General features: G+C 36.9%; 1 protein-coding gene across 1 annotated transcript in view; it reads left to right on the forward strand.

Moving 5' to 3' along the window:
* Window positions 1–2,745: 2,745 nt before the first annotated feature.
* ryr3 (ryanodine receptor 3) overlaps window positions 2,746–23,350 on the forward strand; it is a 65,003-nt gene continuing 44,398 nt past the window's right edge. The window contains exons 1-21 of the mRNA XM_026233304.1: window positions 2,746–2,845; window positions 6,287–6,385; window positions 7,281–7,301; window positions 9,084–9,158; window positions 9,474–9,552; window positions 10,323–10,435; window positions 11,461–11,560; window positions 11,657–11,750; window positions 11,850–11,924; window positions 12,254–12,410; window positions 13,213–13,377; window positions 14,599–14,720; window positions 14,867–15,047; window positions 15,124–15,259; window positions 17,503–17,598; window positions 17,903–18,021; window positions 18,916–19,049; window positions 19,127–19,368; window positions 19,483–19,675; window positions 20,065–20,281; window positions 20,614–20,718. Coding sequence (XP_026089089.1) covers window positions 6,359–6,385; window positions 7,281–7,301; window positions 9,084–9,158; window positions 9,474–9,552; window positions 10,323–10,435; window positions 11,461–11,560; window positions 11,657–11,750; window positions 11,850–11,924; window positions 12,254–12,410; window positions 13,213–13,377; window positions 14,599–14,720; window positions 14,867–15,047; window positions 15,124–15,259; window positions 17,503–17,598; window positions 17,903–18,021; window positions 18,916–19,049; window positions 19,127–19,368; window positions 19,483–19,675; window positions 20,065–20,281; window positions 20,614–20,718 — 2,451 coding nt within the window. The 5' untranslated portion in view covers window positions 2,746–2,845; window positions 6,287–6,358. The remainder of the gene's footprint in view (window positions 2,846–6,286; window positions 6,386–7,280; window positions 7,302–9,083; window positions 9,159–9,473; window positions 9,553–10,322; window positions 10,436–11,460; window positions 11,561–11,656; window positions 11,751–11,849; window positions 11,925–12,253; window positions 12,411–13,212; window positions 13,378–14,598; window positions 14,721–14,866; window positions 15,048–15,123; window positions 15,260–17,502; window positions 17,599–17,902; window positions 18,022–18,915; window positions 19,050–19,126; window positions 19,369–19,482; window positions 19,676–20,064; window positions 20,282–20,613; window positions 20,719–23,350) is intronic.

The raw sequence follows: 23,350 nt of genomic DNA on the forward strand, positions 1-23,350 counted from the left end.
TTCATATGGTGTTAAAATTATCACATTAACGCATGTATAATTTTTTTTTAGTATTTTAGTAGTAATATTTAACGCAATTGACACAGGGGCAGAGCTAACAATTCAGGAGTGTTGAAGTCGTCATCGGATTGGTTGAATTCTACCAGGATTTCCACGAGACGTGTGTGTTGCGTTCTTTAAGGTTCCACCTAGAAACAAAGATACTTGGCGCTAAACCCCTCACGAAAGAAGAAAGCCACTATGTTTACAACTCTGACGACGAACGCTTATCAGGATCAACTAAACAGTGGATTTTCAAAACTATGTGAAATATTTAAAGTTTGCGGCATAGAATCATTTAAATATGTCAAGAGTTTTACATACCGTCTGTTATTGTAGCGATATTTCCACGCCTTTGAAACGTGACGATGAAAGAAACGAACTGTGATTGGTTGTTTGACATGTCGGTCAAACAGCCTCATTTCAAAGCTTTGAATTCCAGACCTTCAGTTCAGTATGCAAGACTATGCCAATCACATCTAGGTGAAATAAAAGATACAAGTGTCGAGGGAGCTTAAGTAGAACAACAGTGAACTGTAGTCAGATGAGATGTTGTCAGGTCATATATCAGTAAAAACAAATTTCCTGTCCTGACAGCCATTATTCTGTGATCATAAACACATGCTCTTCAAATGCACACACAAATACGGCAACACACGCTGTATTACATTGAAACGCTAAATCATATTAAGGCACAAAAAGAATCTTCAAGCATGGCAATGTCATAGTTATGTAATCAGTTAAGTCATGAAGTTACCAAAAAAGGTGATTAATGCTTTAAAACTGTACATGCATGTAAATATTTGTTATGAGTCATATTTAAAGAACATGCCTCTGAAATGCAGTGGTTTTCAAAACAGAACTGTCTCCCTCGTCTAACACACCCGATTCCACTCTTCCAGCTCATTAGTAGAGACTTAAGACCTGAAGTGGAAAAGGTAAAGAGTTGTGAGAAAATATGGATGTCTGTCAGATCTGCGTCATGTTCAGCAGCGGCATTTCTTAAAGCAGCCAAAATAACCTTATAACCCGGCAGCTGTGATGTCTGCTAATCAATGAACAAAAGAAAAATAGAGGAAATCAATAATTTCTCCTTTAAGGGGAATTTATCTATATTTAATTTAGAATTTAGTGTTTGATAACTTTATTAAAATTTCTGGATATTTCCATACTTGCTGAAGTGCACAGTAAATATAACTTTATTATAATGGGTTTATGTGAAGATTGTTTTAGTTCACTTAAATTAGAAGTTGTTATTTTTTAAAGTCTAATAAATGTCAAAAATTGACAGCTCTCAATTATAGCTACTGAAATGATGAATGGCTATAATCAATGGTTAAATATTAGGGGAAAAATATTTCCTTGAGACATCATTAGTATCAGTGATGCACACATTCAGACATAAAAAAACAAATATTAAAAATATATAGTCTTTATCTTGTTTCTACATTTGAAGCTTGAATCTAAAATGATTGCAATATAAAAGTATAAGCTTATGAGATATGCTTAATTGTTAAATGTTGTGCAAAGAATGTGTGTCAAAATGTACATTTATAGTTGCATTTTTTTAATTATTGCACATACAGTACAGGCTTATTTATTTACATTCAATGTTGGTTTGGCATCTGCATTATGCTACCTAGGTTCTCCTCTGTTTTACAACAGAGTTTCTGTTGTCATTCTTTGTTTTAAGCATAGCTTAGACAGCAGAGTAAGACAGCCCACTTTAACTCTAGCCCAAATACACACCTAGTTATTATGCGTGTATTCAGAATGCTGGATGTTCTTGCTAGCTCTCATCTGATTAATGTGTCTTGAACCTGATGGATGAAATATAAATATATATATGAACTTATGCACTGTGACTGTGGAGGAATTGGTAACAGCTCTGATGGTGTTCTTCAGAACCATGGGCAACCATCAACTAGGATTAATGAGATCCGTGTGCTGGCACACAAGAAAAGGCAACACAAATAGACAGAAATCAATATATTCCTCCTACTACTCAGAGAGATTGAGGGTGTACAGAGATTCATTGTGTCTCGACTCTTATTCCTTTCCTCCAGTGACAGTTTGTGATAATTTAGATGCTACATCACTAAAATTTATTTTATTTGTTTATGTCTTGATATTAAATGCTTTTTAATTACATTTCTTTTTAATGGGCTTGATAAGTTCAGTTTTTTTATTAAGTGCTTTTTTGTATCTGTAGCTATTTTTATTTGTTTAGCTATTGATAGCTATTTTATCTAACAGTTTTGTTGCTATTGAACATTGTGTAACTGTAATGTATAATGCTTTTCAATGGTAAAACACTTTCTCATTTTCTCTTCTAATATGTGACTTACTATAAGTAATGAATTTTTAGACCGGATTCCCTAAAAAGTGTAAACACTGGGGCACTACCAGAAAAAAAAATTCTAACCAACTCGTCTCGGCCAATGGTATGAGTTTGGGGTGGGGACTATTTGTTTGGCTGGCAAATGGCAGGTACAGGAGTGGCTAGGAAACCTGTTTGAAAACAGACCTTATTTTGCTGTGCTGTTTGGTAATGCTGGTTTCACAGAAATTACAAACTTTAGCTTCAAGTTGTGTTGAGATTTTTAGGTCTACATTGAGTGAAAGTGTTTGTTGTGTTTTTACTTTTAAGCATAAGTTAAATATTTTGTTATTTTTGTCTTGGCAGGATGATGAGTGGTACTGCAGATGTGTCGCCGCCATTCAGAAGGAGAATTGCAAGTTTTGCCTATCCGCAGAGGGACTAGGCAACCGCCTGTGTTATCTAGAGCCCACATCAGAGGCGAAGGTAAACCCCATGTGTTCTGAGAAACTAATCAGTGCTTCAATATCTCTGAACTCGTGTTCCTGTGGCTCAGTGGTAGAACATTACGGCAGCACAAAAGGGGTTCAATTCCCAGGGAACACGTTATGTAGGTAAAATGTTAGCCTGAAAACACTGCAAGTCGCTTTGGATAAAAGCATCTGCTAAATGCATAAATGTAAACTTCCCCACACAAACTACAAGGCAGAGATTGAAGCAAAGCAGTTTAGAAAACACCTTTAATTGGTGCCTAGACAGCTACAATATAGAAGAGCATAATATTACACAAAATGTTTTTTTCTTTCAGTGTGCTGATTAAGAATGCATTAAATAATGTAGCTCTTAGGAAATAAAATTTCATGGTTAAAAATACATGTAGAGTGAAACAAGGAGTCTTACAGTGGTTCAAAAAATGTTTGCCTTTGATATGTTGTCCTCTAGCAATACATCAAATTAATGGGAAGAGATTCATGTAGTTGAAAACCATGGCAACAGCAATTGATCCTAGTGCTCTGCACCATATTTTCTATGCATCAGGAGGCAAGGCAGTAGAAGATGTGTGGGCATCTATATGGTTATATGCAGTGTATTTACTGAGCCTGACCTTGGTCCTACATTGTAAAAATGAAGGTGGATAATTATGATAATCTTTCTGTTATCATACAAAGTATTGGTCTTTTTCATGCATATCAATAAATGCTTATGGATTCACTTGCAATGCCCAATGAATAACCCTCATAATAACCCTCAGATGTATATTTTAAAACTATAAATGGAAAGGTGTTTTAAGTAAAAAGCCATATATAGAGGTTAGGGTTTGTATACAGTATATGGGTAGTATTTCAGATCATTAAGTTTTTATTCGTAAGTCTAATGTGTGCAGTTTTCATATGGGGGATAATAAATGTCAGAAAAAAAACTAAATCAAAATAGAATCACTGAGTTGGAAAAAGTATCACCTCCTGGTGTAAGTATTTTGTTGAACCATCTTTTGTTTTAATTACAGCCTGTAGTCTGTTGAGATTTGTCTATAATAACTTTGTACATCTAGACTTTGCAATATTTGCCCACTCTTCTTTGCAGAACTGCTCAAGTTCAGTTAGATTTGATGGGGATCGTTCGTGGACTGCAATTATTAATTCTGGACTCTGACTAGGCCATGCAAGGACATTCCCCTTTTTCTCCATTAACCGCTGTATGGTCAGGTTTGCTGTGTGCTTTGAGTCATTGTCATGTTGGAACGTGAACCTTCTTCCCACTGACATCTTTCTGGCAGAGGGCTGCAGATTTCCCTCAAGAATTTGATGATTTTTTGCCCTGCCCATTTTTCCTTCTATCCTGACAAGTGCTCCAGTCCCTGCTGCAGAGAAACACCCCCATAACAATATTTTCAGCCTCCATGATTTACTGGAGGAATGCTGATATTTGGATGGTGGGCTGTATTGGATTTCCGCAAGAAATATTGTTTGGTGTTGAGACCAAATACTTAAATTTTTCTCTCATCTGCCTCCAAATCTTCAAGGTACATTTCAGAAAAGCTCAGTCATGACTACATGTGGCCTTTCTTGAGGAGTGGCTTTATTCTTGCAGCACTTCCATACAAGTCATTTTTTTGGAGAATTAGTGATGTTGTTGTCACATGCACACAATGACCGCGAGCTTCAGGGTTGCAGTAAGCCTCTTGGTCACCTCTCTGAGCAGTTTCTTCCTGGCTCTTTCATCCAGTTTAGAGTGACGTCCTGATCCAGGGAGGGTTGATGTTGTTCCAAATACCTTCAACTTCTTAATAAGAGCTCACTGTGCTTCTCGGCATTGATAAAGCCTTTTAATTTCTTTTTTATCCATCTCCTGACTCCTGCCTGTCCACAACTGTATCCTGGAGATCTTTTGATAGTGCCTTGCCAGCCACAGGTGATTGTTTGCTTCAGTTGCACTACTGAAATGCTCCAGGAAAGCTCATTTCATTCTGAACTTATCAAAATGACCACAGCTTGGTCACAGCTGAAATTCAAATGGTTTGTGTGCCATTGAGAAGGTGATTAGCTACACCTGATTGAGTTTACAAGTCATTTTTAGGACGAGGTGATCCTTTTTCCAACTCTTTAACTCCATTTTTTTTCTGACATTTTTGGTGCCTATATGTTTCACTTTTGTTTAAAAAAAAGTGTTTAATTAAAAATATGTTTAATTTTGATTATATTATTAATCAATGTTACGTGTTCAAAGATGTTAAACGGGATGATTGCGCAACACTTGCGTGAGTTACTGTTGCTATGAAAGCAAGCAGAAAAAAGAACAACCAGAAAGACCAGACTTCAATAATACAAGACGTTTAATCTTTAGTGGATGCAGTTACCAGGACCAAAACAAACAATATAAAAGGTGAAAATATTAATAAAGAATAGAATACAAGAGTGTCGCCAAATTAATTAACAATCAAAACAAAAATACCATAGCTAGTTTACCCAACCTCTAAACTAACTAGCAAAGTAAAATGTAGAAATAAACCCCGAAATCTTCAGCGGATTGGCCGCCTTAGATAAACTATTCTAACTAACAAACATAAATACAACAGTGGCGATCACTCTACGCCTAGCTAACAATTCCAACAAACTGCCTACCGTTGGTTCACGCTGTACATTCACCAATCGGCAGAATAAACTCAGTAGCACACACTTAAATGCGCTAAACCAGATTATGTTACACGCACAAGCAAATACCACGTCAGAGTTAACAAACACGAAGGAGTATTACATCACAGAGACTAGGCATAACTGAAACATTAACAAGAGTTCATGACTTTGGAGGCAGAGGAACAGATCAATTCACATGAGCTGGCTGAAATCTGGCGAAAAAACAATCTTCCGTGCTTCTTGTGAATGGGCCTTTTTAAACCCGGCAGCGCGCCATCGGATTTGGTCCACAAGCTTCTATGACGTGTGTGATAGTAACGACACACCTGCCGACCAACCCAATGAACACCACCTGAAAGTAATGAACACACACACACACACAAAGACAAAGAGAAACACAAGTCCAAATGCAAAATTCTTAATGCAAAAGGAAGATGTTAATAGGAAAATGGTTTTTAAAGTATGCACTAGGTAAGACTGTACATGACTCAGACTCTAGTTATCAGAAGGTGACAGAATGTTCACTTCCTCAGGATAGCTGAACCAGACAGTCTAGGGGCTTTAAATAGCAATCTAATAAACAGATGCAGGGTGGGAGAAGACTTCTCTAGACCAAGGGTGGAGCTCACCATTTGCCCATGTTAATCCTTGCTGGCCTCTCAAGCTAATCCTAATGAACACATATCAAAAACAAAACATCTATTTTGGACTAATGAAGGGCTTTAATTTGTAAACAGAACCACTCTACCAATTATTAATTACATATACACTTTCTCTTCTCTCTCCCCCACAGTATTTTCCTCCTGACCTATGCATCTGTAACTTTGTGCTGGAGCAGTCGCTCTCAGTGCGGGCTCTACAGGAGATGCTCGCCGGGCAGAATGGTGAAGGAGTAAGTAACAAATCACAGTCATTACACGGTTACTATGCTGAATATATCTTCTACTAAGAATAGTTAAAACCTTTTACCTTTGAGTGCATTTCAGTGTCAATAGGGAAGTATAATGGTGCACTGGTCATGGTCATGGTAATGGTCATGGAAAGACATATAAAGATATATTGCTAAAACTACTCCATTGACTGTAGTTCTTCTGCATTCTATATGACTAAGAGTAAGATATCAAGAATAATGACACTGATATTTTGTAGTAGACAAATCACAACTAAAATTCACACCTGCAGGTTCGATTTGGAGAGTTTTAGGAATTGGTCTTTAGTCTTCAGAGGCCATAATTGCTTTAGATCTTCAGGATGATAGTAATGCAGATCCATTATCCCTTAATCATTTAAACATCTACTTACTAACAAATGCAGGTGAGGTATGTATTGTCATAAATGTATAAATACTGTAATCGTATACAGCTTTTTAAAAATGTATATGATAATATGGTACCTCACCTTCTGCTTTGCATAGACTAGTTACACCGCTCCTTATATCTATTATGCTTTCAGTCACCTAAATAATTAAATTACATTTTTTTCTATTTTTTTATCCTATATAATCTTTTTTTTATTTTTTATGAAATTTACTTTACAAATACTCATTTTACAGAAGTTATTTCAAGTGTTTTTGCTCATTGCTTGCCTCATCATTTGGCAACATCCAGTTCATTAAATCCAGTATCCAACCAATATTAGATTTTTATTTCTAAAAACAGTAGCTAGAGTGAGTTTAATTAATTAATTTGGTGTGCAGAGAGACATAATGAACTAAATGTGCTAAAATGGTGAGGGTTTTCCAGTTGCCTTTTTTTAATCATATTTGTATCTTTGTTCATCTTTGCAAGAATCCTGATCGTGACCATTGGGTATGTTCACAACCTTTTGACCAACAGTATGCATGAATGTCAGCCTAAATTATGTATAAAAATATAACTTACATAATTAGACCTACTGCTCCTTTTTTGAGTATCCCAACCACTTTAACTAAACTGCATTTTTAAGTTTGCTTTAACTCATGGCATAACCCAATTTATACTGTTCACAATGCTACCTCTGTCAAAGAATCAAGGTCTCTGTCCTTTATCTCAGACTTGTCTCCCTGTCTTCATTTTTACGTTATGATTGAGAGTGTGAAAATGTTCCTCTAGCCCAAAGAAGATTAATTAACTTGTCAAACCTAGAACCTAGTGTCCCTGAATAATGCAAATACCAATATAAAATCTACTGGCTAAGCATGTTTTAATGCTTTATTTACCCTCCCTCCAGCATAAAATGGCATGCTTGATATTTCATGTTTTTTTATTGCAGCCTTTTGAAATAAGATTGTCACAGCATATATTTTATTGGCTTGGTGATTTGTATCTGTTGCGCTAACATTAATGTCTAGGAGAGAATAAGATTTGTTGTAGAAGCATTATGCAGCAGAGTTACATACCATACAGTAGTGCACAATAAAAATCGTACAGATGTGTGCCATTTCTTTAATGAGTTCATTTAATGTTTAATGCCATTTTGTTTGAGATGTGAACTGTGTTTCTTCTTGCATTTGGACTCTAACAGTCAAATTTCAGGAGTACCAGTGACGAGGAAATGATCTGGAATGCCGATTCCAGAAAGAATGTTGCTTGACACATTCCATAATTTTTTATTTTTTATTTTTTTATTTCTTCATTTTTCTGGTTTCGTCTTTGGATGCCTTGCTTCTTTTTCATCTCTGAAGTAGTATACCATTCTACTTTAGTAGTGTACTATATACCACACTAACTTTCAAAAGTTTAAAGTCAGATCAAAGTTGATTTTCACATTGTTACAAAACACAAATGCTGTTCTTTTGAACATTCTATTCTTCAAAGAATTGTGAAAGTTCATCAGTTACATTCAGTTTTTTTTTACATCAGGATGCTTTCTTGATCTTTTTATCAGCAGTCCAAAGATCTTGCCATTTTTAGTAGGCAGACAACCGGAAACTGTCTAGAAGTGGCAGTTTCTGGTTAAATATGGAGCTAAACTGTGCGGTATCACAGTTACTCAGCCAAGGACTGTTGTTTATCATCTGATGTTTCAGCAAGACTGCAGACATACTCTTACAGCAACCGTTGGGAGTATGAAACACACATTTTAATGTTCCTCTTCGTCAAAATCATTTGTTTTTGGACTTTCGGTGAGGGTTTCAAATGGTGTTCAAATCTCAAAAAGTCAGAAGAAAAATATGGTGCACAAATGTTACAGTAATTGTTATCATTGATCATGAAAGATTAATGAACCATTTCACCAGGTGCAGAATTCGAATGTTTTACCTTAGGTTCTATACCTTTTGAAATAAGAGAAACATCTTTTTTTCCCCCATGCACTCAGAGGCTTATAAGACGGGTAAGTATATTTACTCTGATCCTCTCATTCTTGTGGGCCTTTTTTAGGCAATTTTTTCCTCACACTCCTTACATTTCCTCATCTACGGTACAACAATGAAATTTTGTTCTCGTTCAACCAACTGAACGAGAAATTTCCTTTTAACATCCATCCAGCATGTTCTTCCCATTGTCAATGTTTCAGTTTCAGTGACTCTTTATTTTAGCAGTGACCATTCTGTTCATGTCTCTGAAGCCTTGCCTTGTGTTCCTAACAGCATTTTACTGTCCCTTCTGTAGGCAGCACAGGGAGGTGGACATCGGACACTGCTCTACGGTCACGCCATCCTCCTTAGGCATTCCTTCAGTGGAATGGTGAGAATGCACCACACCAATTGAAGCAGTTGGGAGAAGGATTAGGCGGCATGTCACAGCTTACGGCTCACACACTGCAACTTCATGATCAATGACTCCCCACAGTATATTAGGGGTAGATGGGGAGTAGTGAAAATGCTTTAACATCACCAATGACAGGACGGCTTATGTTTTAATGATCTGTTTATATTATAGATAAACTATAAAGATTGAAGCTTACTGAACTTGGCTTTCTGGGGGTCTTTACCCATGATGCAGTGCTGCAGTTATTTGTTATGATTTATTAGCAGAACTTGTTTCCTTGTCATCCCATAGTATCTGACATGCCTGAAGACTTCCAGGTCTCTGACAGACAAACTTTCTTTTGATGTTGGCCTTCAAGAGGAATCAACCGGTAACAACATCAGTGTTATTCTAGTATTAATTATATACCGTTTTAGTATTTATTAATATTTAAAAATAGCTTTTATTTTTGTATTTTTATATTTTGAATTCTCATTTGAATCTTAATTAATTTTAATAATTCTATTAGCTTTTAATTTTATTTAGGTTTTAGTCAATTTATTACTTATTTAATTCTATTTAGTTTCCAAGGCCCATTTATGACAGGTAGTTTTAATTTAATTTAATTTAATTTAATTTAATTTAATTTAATTTAATTTAATTTAATTTAATTTAATTTAATTTAATTTAATTTAATTTAATTTTATTTTATTTTATTTTATTTTATTTTATTTTATTTTATTTTAAATAACAAAACATGTAACATATGCAGTGCTCTGTATAGGTGGACTTCATGGGACTACATCAGTAAAAAATGGACAGTGTTAATTTTTGAATGAATGCTCAGGCTTCAGGCTCTTTCCGGCTGCGATTGACATTTGAACCGTAGTTAACAGATGCAGTGCTAGGACTAATTCCCAAGCTTCCAAAATTAAACACAGATATCTTGCTATTTTTGTGTATTGTGTCACCCAGAATAGAGGAACATGAATATCAGTATCAACATCTAAGTTTGTAAACACCCGAAAGGTCTTACAGGTGATCTTAGTTTATCAATGTCAAAGGATGATTGAATCGTTGACAGCTGTTGCACATTGATAGTTTGTCTCTTTATTTACATCTAATCAGTTTCTTCTAACTGATGATTTGTACTTTCAAAAGGGGAAGCTTGTTGGTGGACAATTCACCCGGCCTCCAAGCAGAGGTCAGAAGGTGAGAAGGTGCGCATTGGAGATGACCTCATCTTGGTCAGCGTATCCTCTGAGAGGTACCTGGTGAGTACCTGGTGTGTTTGAGGTTAAAAGAGCAATGCAGCAATTTCCATGCAGCTATTTCCATACAACATCAAATCATAGTGAGCACGTCTTTAAAGTTTCAATAAAACACTAAAATAGTCCATCTGACTCATGCACTTCTTCACATCTTCTAAATGCACACAATAGCTTTGAGTAACAGATAGATTTTTTTTCTCATCCAGAATTAAAAAATGGTGTGTTAGTTTTTAAAGGTGTTTTTTGTTTAATGGGTATTTTGTAGCATTAAAGGCATGGTCCTTACAAACTACCGCTTAATGGAAAACTTTGGGTGATCTATTCATTTTAATGGACTTCGACCCCCACATTAAGTGCTTAAAATTTCCCAGATAATCTTTTAACATCAAGCAATGCAAATATAAAGTACGTAGGCTGATAGTCTCTAGAAAAAGAAAAGAACAATTTCTTCCATAATTTCTCATTATAATTTCATTTGTGTCTGGCAAGATGGCTTCAGCAGATGTGCTGACAGTTAATATACCTCTTTCATACAGAGGGAGACCATCAGGTTTAATCAAGTTAGTTGTCATGGTGACGTGCTCAGCCTTCCAACGGAACACTCTAGATGTACATGAGGAGAATAGATGCACTGAGAGACAAAAAAAGGTTTTACCCCATACTTTAAGCCCACGGGAGTATAGGATTATATTTGATTGACAGGGTGCTAATTATGGGTAATTTGGAGGGGGGGGGGGGTCTAAAACCCTGAATAAAGGTTTTAACCCCTAACAAAATTTGGTGGTCTTATGAAATACAATAACGTACAACTATTTCAAATTGCTCTTTTCTATTTTAATACATCACATGATCCTTCAGAAATCATTAATCATCAGAAATCATCAGTTCCTGACAACACAGACAGGCTGGCAGAATCAAGGGCACATGTCAGCATCTCTTTTCCTGTCCTCTTCTACAAGCTTATTCAAGCAAAAACATGCATGCATAGTTAGTTTAGTAAAACACTTGTGTATTTCTCTCTTTTGTAGCACCTCTCCATGTCCAATGGAAGCATACAAGTGGATGCCTCATTCATGCAAACACTGTGGAACGTTCAGCCTACCTGCTCCAGAAGCAATTTGGAAGTGGGTGAGTTAAAAAATCTGTGACTTTTGTCTTTGCTGTACTACTTTTAAAAGCACAGTTGTTATTAGGAATTGTCAAACTGTTCCTTTGTCTCTGTAGGATTTCTTTTGGGTGGGAATGTGTTACGCTTGTTCCGTGGTCATGATGAGAGTCTCACCATACCAGGATCCGAGCAAAGCCAAGAGCAACAGAGGTGAATCTATCTACCTATCCATTTATTCATCTTTCCATCTATCCATCCATCCATCCATGCATCCATTGGTCTGATAGAACATTACATTATCTTCTATAGAGTGGTGAACTATGAGACCGGCAAAGGAGGGTCCAAGGCAAGGTCTTTATGGAGACTGGAGCCTCTTCGAATAAGGTGAAATCAAACATAAACGTACCTTCTTGTGCCCACACACACACACACACACACACACACTCCCTTTGGGTTGCAGTTAACTGCAGTCAATTTTTGATGACCCAGACTTGTTGTACCTCCTATGTCTTTTCCAATTATGCCCAAAAGGGTAGTTCAAAGTCAGGTCAGTGAGCGGTGCATCTAATCCATGACTATTAGTAAATCAGTCTATCTAATCTTCTGCGAAGGCCTATAGATTGATTAAGCTTTAAAAACTCATATTTAATAAGTTGTGTGGAAAATGAAAAAGATGCATACTCACAGGGGAGTCTTTTTTTCCTGAATTGTAGCTGGAGCGGGAGTCACATCAGATGGGGTCAGCCCTTCCGCCTCCGCCATCTCTCCACCGGCTACTATCTGGGCCAGACAGAGGACCAGGGCCTGACACTGCTGGACAGAGAGAAGTCTGACACCACTGCAACGGCCTTCTGTTTCCGGGCAAGCAAGGTTAGATTCATTTATTTTAAAGTTGTCCATGCGTTAAAGGAATATAATTTAAACTCAACCAACAGTATCTGTGGCATAATGTTGATTTCCAAAAAAAACCTCCGGTCAACATTGAGGCACTTATAATGTAAGCAAATGGTCCATCTGTATATGTTAAAGTACACACTGTTCCAATAGTGGAGACACAATAAAGTGAACGTGTCAGCGTAGTGTGGGAACATTTTTTACTTAAATTTCCTATATAAATTTTCATCCAGTTTTGCAACTTTGTTGCAGGCAACATGATGCCTAAAATGACTAATTTTTTTTTTTATAAAATATAAAAAAACTTTAAAAGTTTTTTTAATTCTATAAAATTATAAGCTTATTTTGTTAAATTCTCTAACATTGTCCACTATACTTGCCTCATTGTAATTTTTGCTTTTCTTTGTGCTTAAGTAACATTTTCTTAAATTTAATTAAAAAATTTTATAAATCAGATGAATCAATGAATTTACTCCCCATCCACTACTGGACAAATTAGCTTGATTAGAGTGTAACTCAGCTAGTCAGTTAATAGACTGTGTAATTGCTACACCTGTTTCCCAATTACTGCATTATTACTGTATATTGGAGTTTCATTAGCCTTCGTCTGCTGTAACAAGCTGAGAGGTCACAAACCCAGCTGTCCTACTCTCTATTTTATCTCAATAAAACTTAAAATAGGCTCAGTAAATCATTGACTTTGAATGTCCAAACTGAACATATAACAATAGTTGGCACAGAAATGGCAGGACTCATGTAATTTGACTTCCCTTTGCAGGAAAAGATTGACTCCGGCCCAAAGCGTGATATTGATGGTATGGGGGTCGCAGAGATCAAATACGGCGATTCGGTCTGCTTCATCATGCATGTGTCCACGGGCCTGTGGTTGTCCTACCTGGCGCCTGATGCCAAAACATCTCGCCTGGGACCACCGAAGAGAAGGGTGAGAGGCTGAATCTATCAATGAACTCCCTCTCCAGGTCACAATTACATGATTACAACAACTCTGAATGGCACATACATCTTTAATGACATCATGTGTTCTAATTTATGATCCTGTTAAAGATTATGGGGCACACAGGATAGTCTAATGTTGGCTCAAGCTTAACCGCAGTGTCTTCTGTGTAGAGTGTAGGACATACGAGGCCATGGTTTAAATGTGATAATGAGGTAGACATGGTGACAGTGTGTTTTTGGGGAGTGGTCAGGATTACATGTTCACATGGACTGCACATCTTTCCAGCACTGTGGTATGCAGCTTAGCTCTGGGCTGAAGGCCAGAAAAAGCATGCCACCTTTACGCACAGCCCAGTCAGCCAAAGTCGTAACTTTGGTGACACTCGGTTCGATTTTCACTTTGAAAATATTGAACCACTCTTTTATTTTTTTGTAGCTTATGAAGTCTGCTGTACAGACTCTGCCTTTCCTGTGAGGAGGAATTGCCAAGTTGAAGATAAAACCCAAAGGCAATCTTTAAAATTTAATTAGAAAAGAACTGATGAAAGCAATATAACAACCAGTATTGACTAGTACACTATGTAGTCAATGTGCAGTAATCATAAAACATGAAGCAATAGTATTTTTAATATATAAAATAATATATTATTTTCAACATTTTTAATGATAAAAAATAGTTCTTGAGCTTTAAATCAGCATATGAGAATTAATTCTGAAGGTTTCTGTGACACTGAATCCTGGAATAAAGGCTGCCAAAAATTAACCTTTGAGTGAAGTGCATTTTAAAGTATATTAAAATATAAAATAGTTATTTTAATTTGTGATAATATTTAATAATATTACTATTTGGACAAACTAAGATAAGATACTTCTTTAAAAACTTAGTAAAAATCTTATCGACCCCAAACTTTGAGCAGTAGTGAATTAAATGCAAAGATGATTATGTTTGTCCTCTCTCAATGTACATTATAGCAACACTGGTGATAGATCGATATAGGGGTTAAAATGGCCAGTGCTGATACAGATACAGTATCTACACAGCAGAATGTCCGACATAATCTGATACTGTGGTGTACAAAACTCTTGAGACCAAATTTTAAATCTGGGGTGCAAAATTGAATAAAAAAATGTGTAAAACATTATAAGGTAAAAAAAAAAAATTCAGATTGGTTCAAGATAGATTCCAAGTCATTTACGATGTGTGCAGGCTGTCCTGTCTCCTGAGGGCCATATGGATGACGGGCTGACTCTGCAGCTTTGCCAGCACGAGGAGTCCCGGGCGGCTCGCATCATTCGTAACACCACCCGCCTCTTCACTCAGTTCATCAGGTACAGCAGAACCAAACTTACTGCTCAAATGCAAACATTTGTCCCATCGTAAATGAGAGCCATTTGAAACAAGAATACCAAACGACAGCATTATTTAATTCCTAATGTTTAATATGATCATTTTAATATTATTATCCTTTTCTCAGAGGTCTGGATGGTTTGAATGGGGAGAAATCAACAGAGGTGACACTGCCTGTGTGTGAAGTGGTGCAGACCCTCGATGACCTCATCGTGTACTTCCAGCAGCCTGACTCTGAACTCGAACATGAGGAGAAACAGAGGCAGCTCCGATCTCTCATCAAGCGCCAAGATCTCTTCAAAGAAGAGGTGAAATACAACTCAAATGTGTCTTATTAGACTTAGATACAAATGAACAGGCTGACACTTATTATGATCATTTTAGGGAATGCTAACCCTGGTCTCGCACTGCATCGATCGCCTAAATGTGTACAACAGTGCCGCTGAGTTTGAGGAGTTAGCAGGCGAAGAGGCCGGAGAGGCGTGGAAGGACATTCTCAACCTCCTCTATGAACTTCTGGGTAAGAATTCAATCCCATGTCCACAGCCTTCAGCTGTTCACAGAGGGTGATGATGGAGAGAAATGACAGTTATTAGAGGCAGTTAAATAGCAATTCTGTTCTCTTTTATCACCTTGTTGTTGACTCTCAGCCTGATTTATGGAGTAACAGTTAGAAAAAGAGGACCTTGTTCAAGACAGAGATGGACACTCAAGTTAGACCTCAAATGACTTTAGACTTGACTGAACTTGACAAGAATATTTTAAACAAAATTTGAGTTATCATTAAAGGGTTAGTTTACCCAAAAATGAAAATTAGCCTGTTTTACTCACCCCCAAAGCATCCTATGTGTATGTGACGTTCTTCTTTCAGACTAATCCAATCAGAGTTATGTTAAAAATTGTCCGACCACCTCCAAGCCTTTCCATTCGGGCTAAGTGGGTGTTGGTCGTTCAGAACAGTTCAGAAGACGTGAAATAAAGTGTGCGCATCCTTAATAATATACCTTTTAATACAACTCTGATTGGATTCTTCTGAAAGAAGAAAGACACACACACCTAGGATGCTTTGAGGGTGAGTAAAACGTGGGCTAATTTTCATTTTTAGGTTAAATGACTCTTTAACTACTGATATCATAAAGAAAGAACTTGGCAGACTTTTATCATAGTATTTGAGGACGTATGTGTGTGTGTGTTCAGGTTTGAGTAATCATAATGCAAAATCTGAAGCTTCAAATAAACATTTTAATAATCTCTAAACATTTATTCAGATGCAACACCTAATAAAAGTAATTATTTCCACTTACTATCTATTATCTGCATGCTTGCAAATTTTATAATTTGCAGATTTTATACAATAGTTCAGCAAACAATAAGTTAATATCATGTGAAATTATGGGGGGTATATTCTCAGCAAAATTGATATGTGATTAAATTGTGATTAATTAGATCTAGTATTAGATTAATTAGCATTTTGTAAATATATTTTACATGTATTTATGTATTTTTGTATCTTGAATTGACTCTATTTAGAGTATACAGATAGAAGAAGACAAATTGAGCTAGAATCCTGGTAGTATCCTTGGAACATATTTGTCTTTAAAACACAACAGTTTTGAAATTTGTAAATGGTAAGTCGGATTTATAAGGATGGAATTTATTTGCAACAATTAAAGGAATGACTCTAGACTCTTGAACTCGTGATAAAAGATTATTGCAAAGATCATTGGGTTTAGGATTATTGCAGAAAATAAACTCTGTGAGCTACGAAGCTTTATATTTCTTACACATTTTGGTCATCAAAATAATCTTCACAAATGAACACTTGAACTTCAAAGCCTAAATACATAATTTAATTTCACCACCACTAAGTTTGTGACAACACTATTTAAAAATTTATAAGCTAGAATTTTTTTAAATAAATTATTATAAACACAACGAGGCTGTAAAAGTGTAGATGAATTTTCCTGTTTGACGTAATAATGTTTAATGTTCCTCTGTAGTCCCATTTAGCCAGTTAGAAGCAATTGCTTTTTTCAAGAGATTATCTCAAAAAATCATGAGTGGGGTATTTCTAATTTATTTTATGTTGTAGAATAAAATATGAAAATATTTTGAGCTTGTGTTAGCCACAGATCCATTAAAAAAACACAGTAGCTTCGGGGTGATTGAAAGTCTTTGGACTTTTGTTCTTTTACAGAACACTATCTATTTTGCGATTGAATTTTGCATGAAATTGTAACATCACATAAGGATCCAGCCAGTGTGAATGCTCTTCTCGCTTCACCTCGACTAGCTCGGCATTTATCAGAACCCCCATCGAGGCTCGTTCTGAATTTTGCTTGTTCAGAATCATTGAGGTCACCCTCGAGAGGTGCCGTGCTGAGTCTGTCTGGCAACAGTAGCATGATACATTATGCTGGCGACAACAGCCAGTTTTTAACATCTCCGTACGGATGCATTTGCTGCCTCAGGAAACACCTCTTTTCGTTTGGGCTTCAAAACTGCCTAGACAATCTCTCCACAAAGTGCCTTTAGCTCTGGGCTTGAGTTTGATTGATTGCTCTCTGGGAAATATAGTCTAGTTTAAGATTACTCCCATCTAGTATTTTACTCAGACCAGAGGTGCATTAATTTCAGAATATCACCACTTAGGTGGGAACCCTTGTGTGAAGGATAGCGAAAGGGATTTGCAGGTGTTAGAGTGAGGTATGTTAGAATAATGGTGTAACATTGAGCTTATTGCCATTGATTTTTGTCCATTAGCCGCTCTGATTCGAGGCAACAGGACCAACTGCACACAGTTCTCTCGCAAGCTGGATTGGCTAGTCAGCAAGCTAGAGCGCCTGGAGTCCTCATCAGGTAAATACCACTATACCTCAAATCGGACACATACATTAACACTGATTATAGAGGTGTTACATTAACCAGTCTTATGTGGACACAAACTTAGCGATCAACCATCAGCATCTGCACAGATCAGTGATTTTAGCTCAAACTCTGTGTCACAGCAGTATTACAGATTCATAGCAGCATCTAGACAATTTTCATAAAAAAAAAATCAATAGTAATTTGTTTAAACAACTCTATGCTATCAGATTATATAATGCTTGTATCATCCCTCGTGTTTACTGCAGTGCAATATTAATAAAGCAATTCTATACAGGCATTTTAGAGGTGCTTCACTGTATCCTAATCGAGAGTCCAGAATCTCTGAACATCATCCAGAAGGCCCACATCAAATCCATTATTTCTCTGCTGTACAAGCATGGACGCAACCACAAGGTCAGCATTTGCCTTTTCTGCAACACACACACACACACACACACACAATATAAAGGATGTTGCTGACCATCCAAAGCCTTAAGATGGAAACTTATACCTGTTGCAATGAATACTATAAATATAATATGAAGAGCTGAAAATGCAGTTTTTACAAGTTTCATGTATAAACCCTCATGTCTACCTTGCATTTAGTGCATATTTTTCTATTTTTGGGAAATAAAGGCTACCATTCAAAACTCAATGGTTGTTAAGATTTTTTTATGTTTTTGAAAAAAGTATCTTATGTTCACAAGTCTGCATTTATTTTATAACAAAAACAGAGTAAACCGTTTTCTATTTTAATATATCTCCATTGTCACAAGGCCCTTCAGATATCATTAGAAACAGAGTTTTTAAAACATTTTAAATGTCTTTACCTTTTGATCAATTACATTTTCCTGACCTCAAACATTTGAAAGGTAGTGTAAGTTTATATGATCAAAAAATTTGCTCGAAGGGGTCTTAGGAAGGGTGACCATTCATCCTATTTTTTCCTGGACATTTTAGGCAATTTTGGAATCCTGGCCAGGACATGTCTGGGAAAAAGAGGACATATGGTCAACCTAGTTTAAGTGGGGCAAACATGCAGAGATTTTAACAAGGGGCAGGTGTATTCTGGTGTAGACGCCTGCTACTTGACTTGAGAATTCCTCTGTCTTATAAAATGTGGGTCATGTTAACTCGTAAAAACATTCTAGGAGCTGCACTGCATGTTACGCTAGCAAACCCTCTCAAGTATGCACTTGAGAATATGCAGGCGTAAGACTATAATGTGTGTGTAGGGAAAATGTGCAGTATAAAATGAGTTTAAAGCAATAACAGCATTGTTAAAATGTCTGCTGTACTCCCTTGCAGATTCTGGATGTTCTCTGTTCCCTCTGTGTCTGCAATGGTGTGGCTGTGAGAGCCAATCAGAATTTCATCTGTGACCACCTGCTTCCTAGGAGAGACCTTCTGCTCCAGACGCGATTGATCAATGATGTCCAAAGGTATACAAACCAAAACAAACACTCAATTTTCTTATTCAGAGTGTTTGTTTTTCACTAAAAATACACTCTGTTTACAGTATGAGACCCAACATCTTCCTGGGCATGAGTGAGGGCTCGGCACAGTATAAGAAATGGTACTTTGAGTTGATTATCGATCAAGTAGACCACTATGTGACCAATGAGCCCACCCACCTTCGTGTTGGCTGGGCCACCACCAAAGGCTACGCCCCCTATCCTGGGGGTGGAGAGGGCTGGGGAGGAAATGGTGTGGGTGACGATCTTTACTCCTACGGTTTTGATGGGCTTCATCTGTGGTCAGGTACATTTAAGACCGTTTTCCCATGTTCCTCACTGCCTGCTCTAATATGACATTATGAAAAACGCAAAATATGAACGTGATTTCATCTGAATGATTTCTCTCCGCATCTGATAGGGCGAATCCCACGGCCCGTGGCCTCTATTAACCAGCACTTGCTGAATTCAGATGATGTTGTGAGCTGTTGTCTTGATCTCGGAGCCCCTAGCATGTCTTTCCGAATTAACGGTCAGCCTGTTCAAGGCATGTTTGAAGACTTCAACATAGACGGCTTCTTCTTTCCCGTCATCAGTTTCTCTGCAGGGGTCAAGTGAGTTTCTTTAATGTAGAGTACCCTACACTGATTAAGAGTTTCACATTAATAACAAAAAGGAATAAGGTTAAATTTTGAGTTTACGTGTATTTTAATATTAATGAGGACAAAATCCTGTAGCAATCATTCAACATGTTATTCTACAATTTTTACTCTGAGCGTAGCTCTTCTGCAATAATTCTAAAGGAGTTATGCTTTGTGTCAAATGAACCCTTTCTTCTTTTGCGCTGTATTCATCCGCCCTAAAGCACTTCATGTTCAATCAACAGCGACAGGCCATTACTCACTTGATTTCTCAAGCAGCTCCAAACAAATTTGGGACAACCCAGTGTTGCTATTAGGATTAATCAAGCAATTGATCATGATTTGTGTTTTTTCTCCTTAAGGGTCCGTTTCTTGTTGGGTGGTCACCATGGAGACTTTAAGTTCCTGCCTCCAGCAGGCTATGCCCCGTGCTATGAAGCCCTGCTTCCCAAAGAAACGATGCGTGTGGAGCCTGTGAAGGATTATAAAAGAGACCTGGAGGGAGTGAGAGATCTGCTGGGCACCACAGAGTTCCTCTCCCAGGCTTCATTCATTCCTGTTCCTGTTGACACCAGCCAGGTGAGATATTATCAGTATTTGAGTAATTCACTATGTTTTTACACTCTTTTCTATCTGTACTCAAGTTCTACCAGGGCTTCACAATTAATCCAAGATTAATCAAAGCTTTACTATAAAAAGTATTAATTCTTATGTTTATTTTTAACAATTTAATTCTTGTTATTATTACTGCTATTATTAAGTACTTGTTTTTATTTTACAATGAAATATATACAAAATAATTCTTATATTGTTTACAATTTGTAATAATAATTTTACAGTTACTTGATTTATGTTGCTCAAATGTTTAGTGACATACTGTGCGACACTTATTTTTTTGTCATGTGACTCAGCTTGTTCTGCCTCCGCATCTTGAAAATGTACGGGACAAGTTAGCTGAGAACATCCATGAGCTCTGGGGCATGAACAAAATAGAGCTTGGCTGGATGTATGGCAAGGTAGGAAAACATTTAAGTGGACACTATAACAAACACTAAACAGCATGATCAGAATTTCTTAGCATATGGATTTCAAAATAATATGTATGGCATGAGTACCGATATCAGGATAATTTCTGCTGTGTGACTTTAACTGCTGGAGGAAATCAGAGGAGGATCATTGAAAAGTCATCCTGAATTGAGAGTCTTTGGTTGCAGTTTAAATGAATATTTAAGCATCCCAAGTAGCAACACAGCAGATGGGGATGCAGATCCCATTTTCAGATAGTAGGGGCAAAAGGAAACTACTTTGATCCTGTTTATATCTTTCTCTGATCGCTGCAGGAGAGTAACTCCAGAAATTGCAGAGCACAATGAAAAAGCTCTCTGATGACAAAGCTTTGCAGTATCACAGTAGTTAAGACAATCTTAATGAGCAGCATGCTGTCCAAGAGCTTGCCAGAAAAATTAATTATGGTTGAGTGCTGCTGTTACTTCTGAGGCTGGATCTTAGCATTTATTAGGAACAAATATTTCAGAGACCCAGCTGGTCTCTGATTAATCAGATTTTAATAAAACTTAGCTGGCTTCAGGTGGCATTGTTGTGAGCATGTGGGGTTACAGGACAAGAGCAGCTTGGCAAGAAAAATGCCACTTTCATTCTGCCACCATTATTCAGTCCTAAATGCTTTAGTATTCTCTCTCGCATCACATCAATCTAAAGAGCTTTAAAGATCATGAATTAAAGGGCAGTATTAGTATTGGAGTTTCTCTTTCTGATTAATCCCTATCTCAGCACTAATGAATTATTTTACTAGTTAGAAACACTAGTTACATTTGCTGCTCAAGAGACATCTCTTATTATTATAAATATTGAAAGCAGTTGTGCTTCTTAATTTTTTGAGGAAACCGATACATTTTTTCATAATTTTTTGCTGATTAGAATGTTCAAAAGAACAGCATTTATTTGAAATATAATTCTTTTAAAACATTATAAATGTATTTACTTCCACTTTTGATCTATTTAATTGCATCATTGCTGAATAAAAGTATTGATTAAAAAACATATACAGGTGCTGGTCATATAATTAGAATATCATCAAAAAGTTGATTTATTTCACTAATTCCATTCAAAAAGTGAAACTTGTATATTATATTAATTTATTACACACAGACTGATATATTTCAAATGCTTTTTTCTTTTAATTTTGATGATTATAACTGACAACACAAGAAAATCCCAAATTCAGTATCTCAGAAAATGTGAATATTGTGAAAAGGTTCAATATTGAAGACACCTGGTGCCACACTTTAATCAGCTAATTAACTCAAAACACCTGCAAAGGCCTTTAAATGGTCTCTCAGTCTAGTTCTGTAGGCTACACAATCATGGGGAAGACTGCTGACTTGACAGTTGTCCAAAAGACGACCATTGACACCTTGCACAAGGAGGGCAAGACACAAAAGGTCATTGCAAAAGAAGCTGGCTGTACACAGAGCTCTGTGTCCAAGCACATTAATAGAGAGGCGAAGGGAAGGAAAAGATGTGGTAAACAAAAGTGTACAAGAAATAGAGATAACCGCACCCTGGAGAGGATTGTGAAACAAAACCCATTCAAAAATGTGGGGGAGATTCACAAAGAGTGGACTGCAGCTGGAGTCAGTGCTTCAAGAACCACTACGCACAGACATATTCAAGACATGGGTTGCAGCTGTCGCATTCCTTGTGTCAAGCCACTCCTGAAAAACAGACAGCGTCTTGCTTCAAAAAGGACTGGACTGCTTCTGAGTTGTCCAAAGTTACGTTCTCTGATGAAAGTAAATTTTGCATATAAAATATATGGGGTATTGTGAAGAGGAAGATGCGAAATGTTAGACCCAACAATGAAGAAGAGCTGAAGGCCACTATCAGAGAAACCTGGGCTCTCATAACACCTGAGCAGAGCCACAGACTGATCGACTCCATGCCACGCCGCATTACTGCAGTAATTAAGGCAAAAGGAGTCCCAACTAAGTATTGAGTGCTGTACATGCTCATACTTTTAATGTTCATACTTTTAAGATTTCTAAAAATCCTTTCTTTGTATTGGTTTTAACTTACATTCAAATTTTCTGAGATAATGAATTTGGGATTTTCTTTAGTTGTTAGTTATAATCATCAAAATTAAAGGGGGGGTGAAATGCTATTTCATGCATACTGAGTTTTTTACACTTTTAAAGAGTTGGATTCCCATGCTAAACATGGTCAAAATTTAAAAAATTAAGTTGTACGTTTGAAGGAGTATTTCTGTTCCAAAAATACTCCTTCCGGTTTGTCACAAGTTTCGGAAAGTTTTTTTCGAGTATGGCTCTGTGTGACGTTAGATGGAGCGGAATTTCCTTATATGGGTCCTGAGGGCACATTTGCTGGAAGAGCGCGCGCTCCCGTATAGCAGAGCAGAGAGAGGCTGAGCACAGACATTCATTCACTGATCAGAGCGAGAGCGTCGCGAAATGTCACAAAAGGAGTGTGTTTTTGGTTGCCAGGGCAAGACAACCCTGCACAGATTACCAAAGAAAAAACAGCATTAAGGGACCAGTGGATGGAGTTTATTTTTACAGAGCATCAACGGAGTTGTGCAAGTGTTTGTGTTTGTTCCCTGCATTTCTAAAA

Source organism: Carassius auratus, chromosome 45 (genome assembly GCF_003368295.1).
Source record: "Carassius auratus strain Wakin chromosome 45, ASM336829v1, whole genome shotgun sequence".
NCBI classification, from domain to species: domain Eukaryota; kingdom Metazoa; phylum Chordata; class Actinopteri; order Cypriniformes; family Cyprinidae; genus Carassius; species Carassius auratus.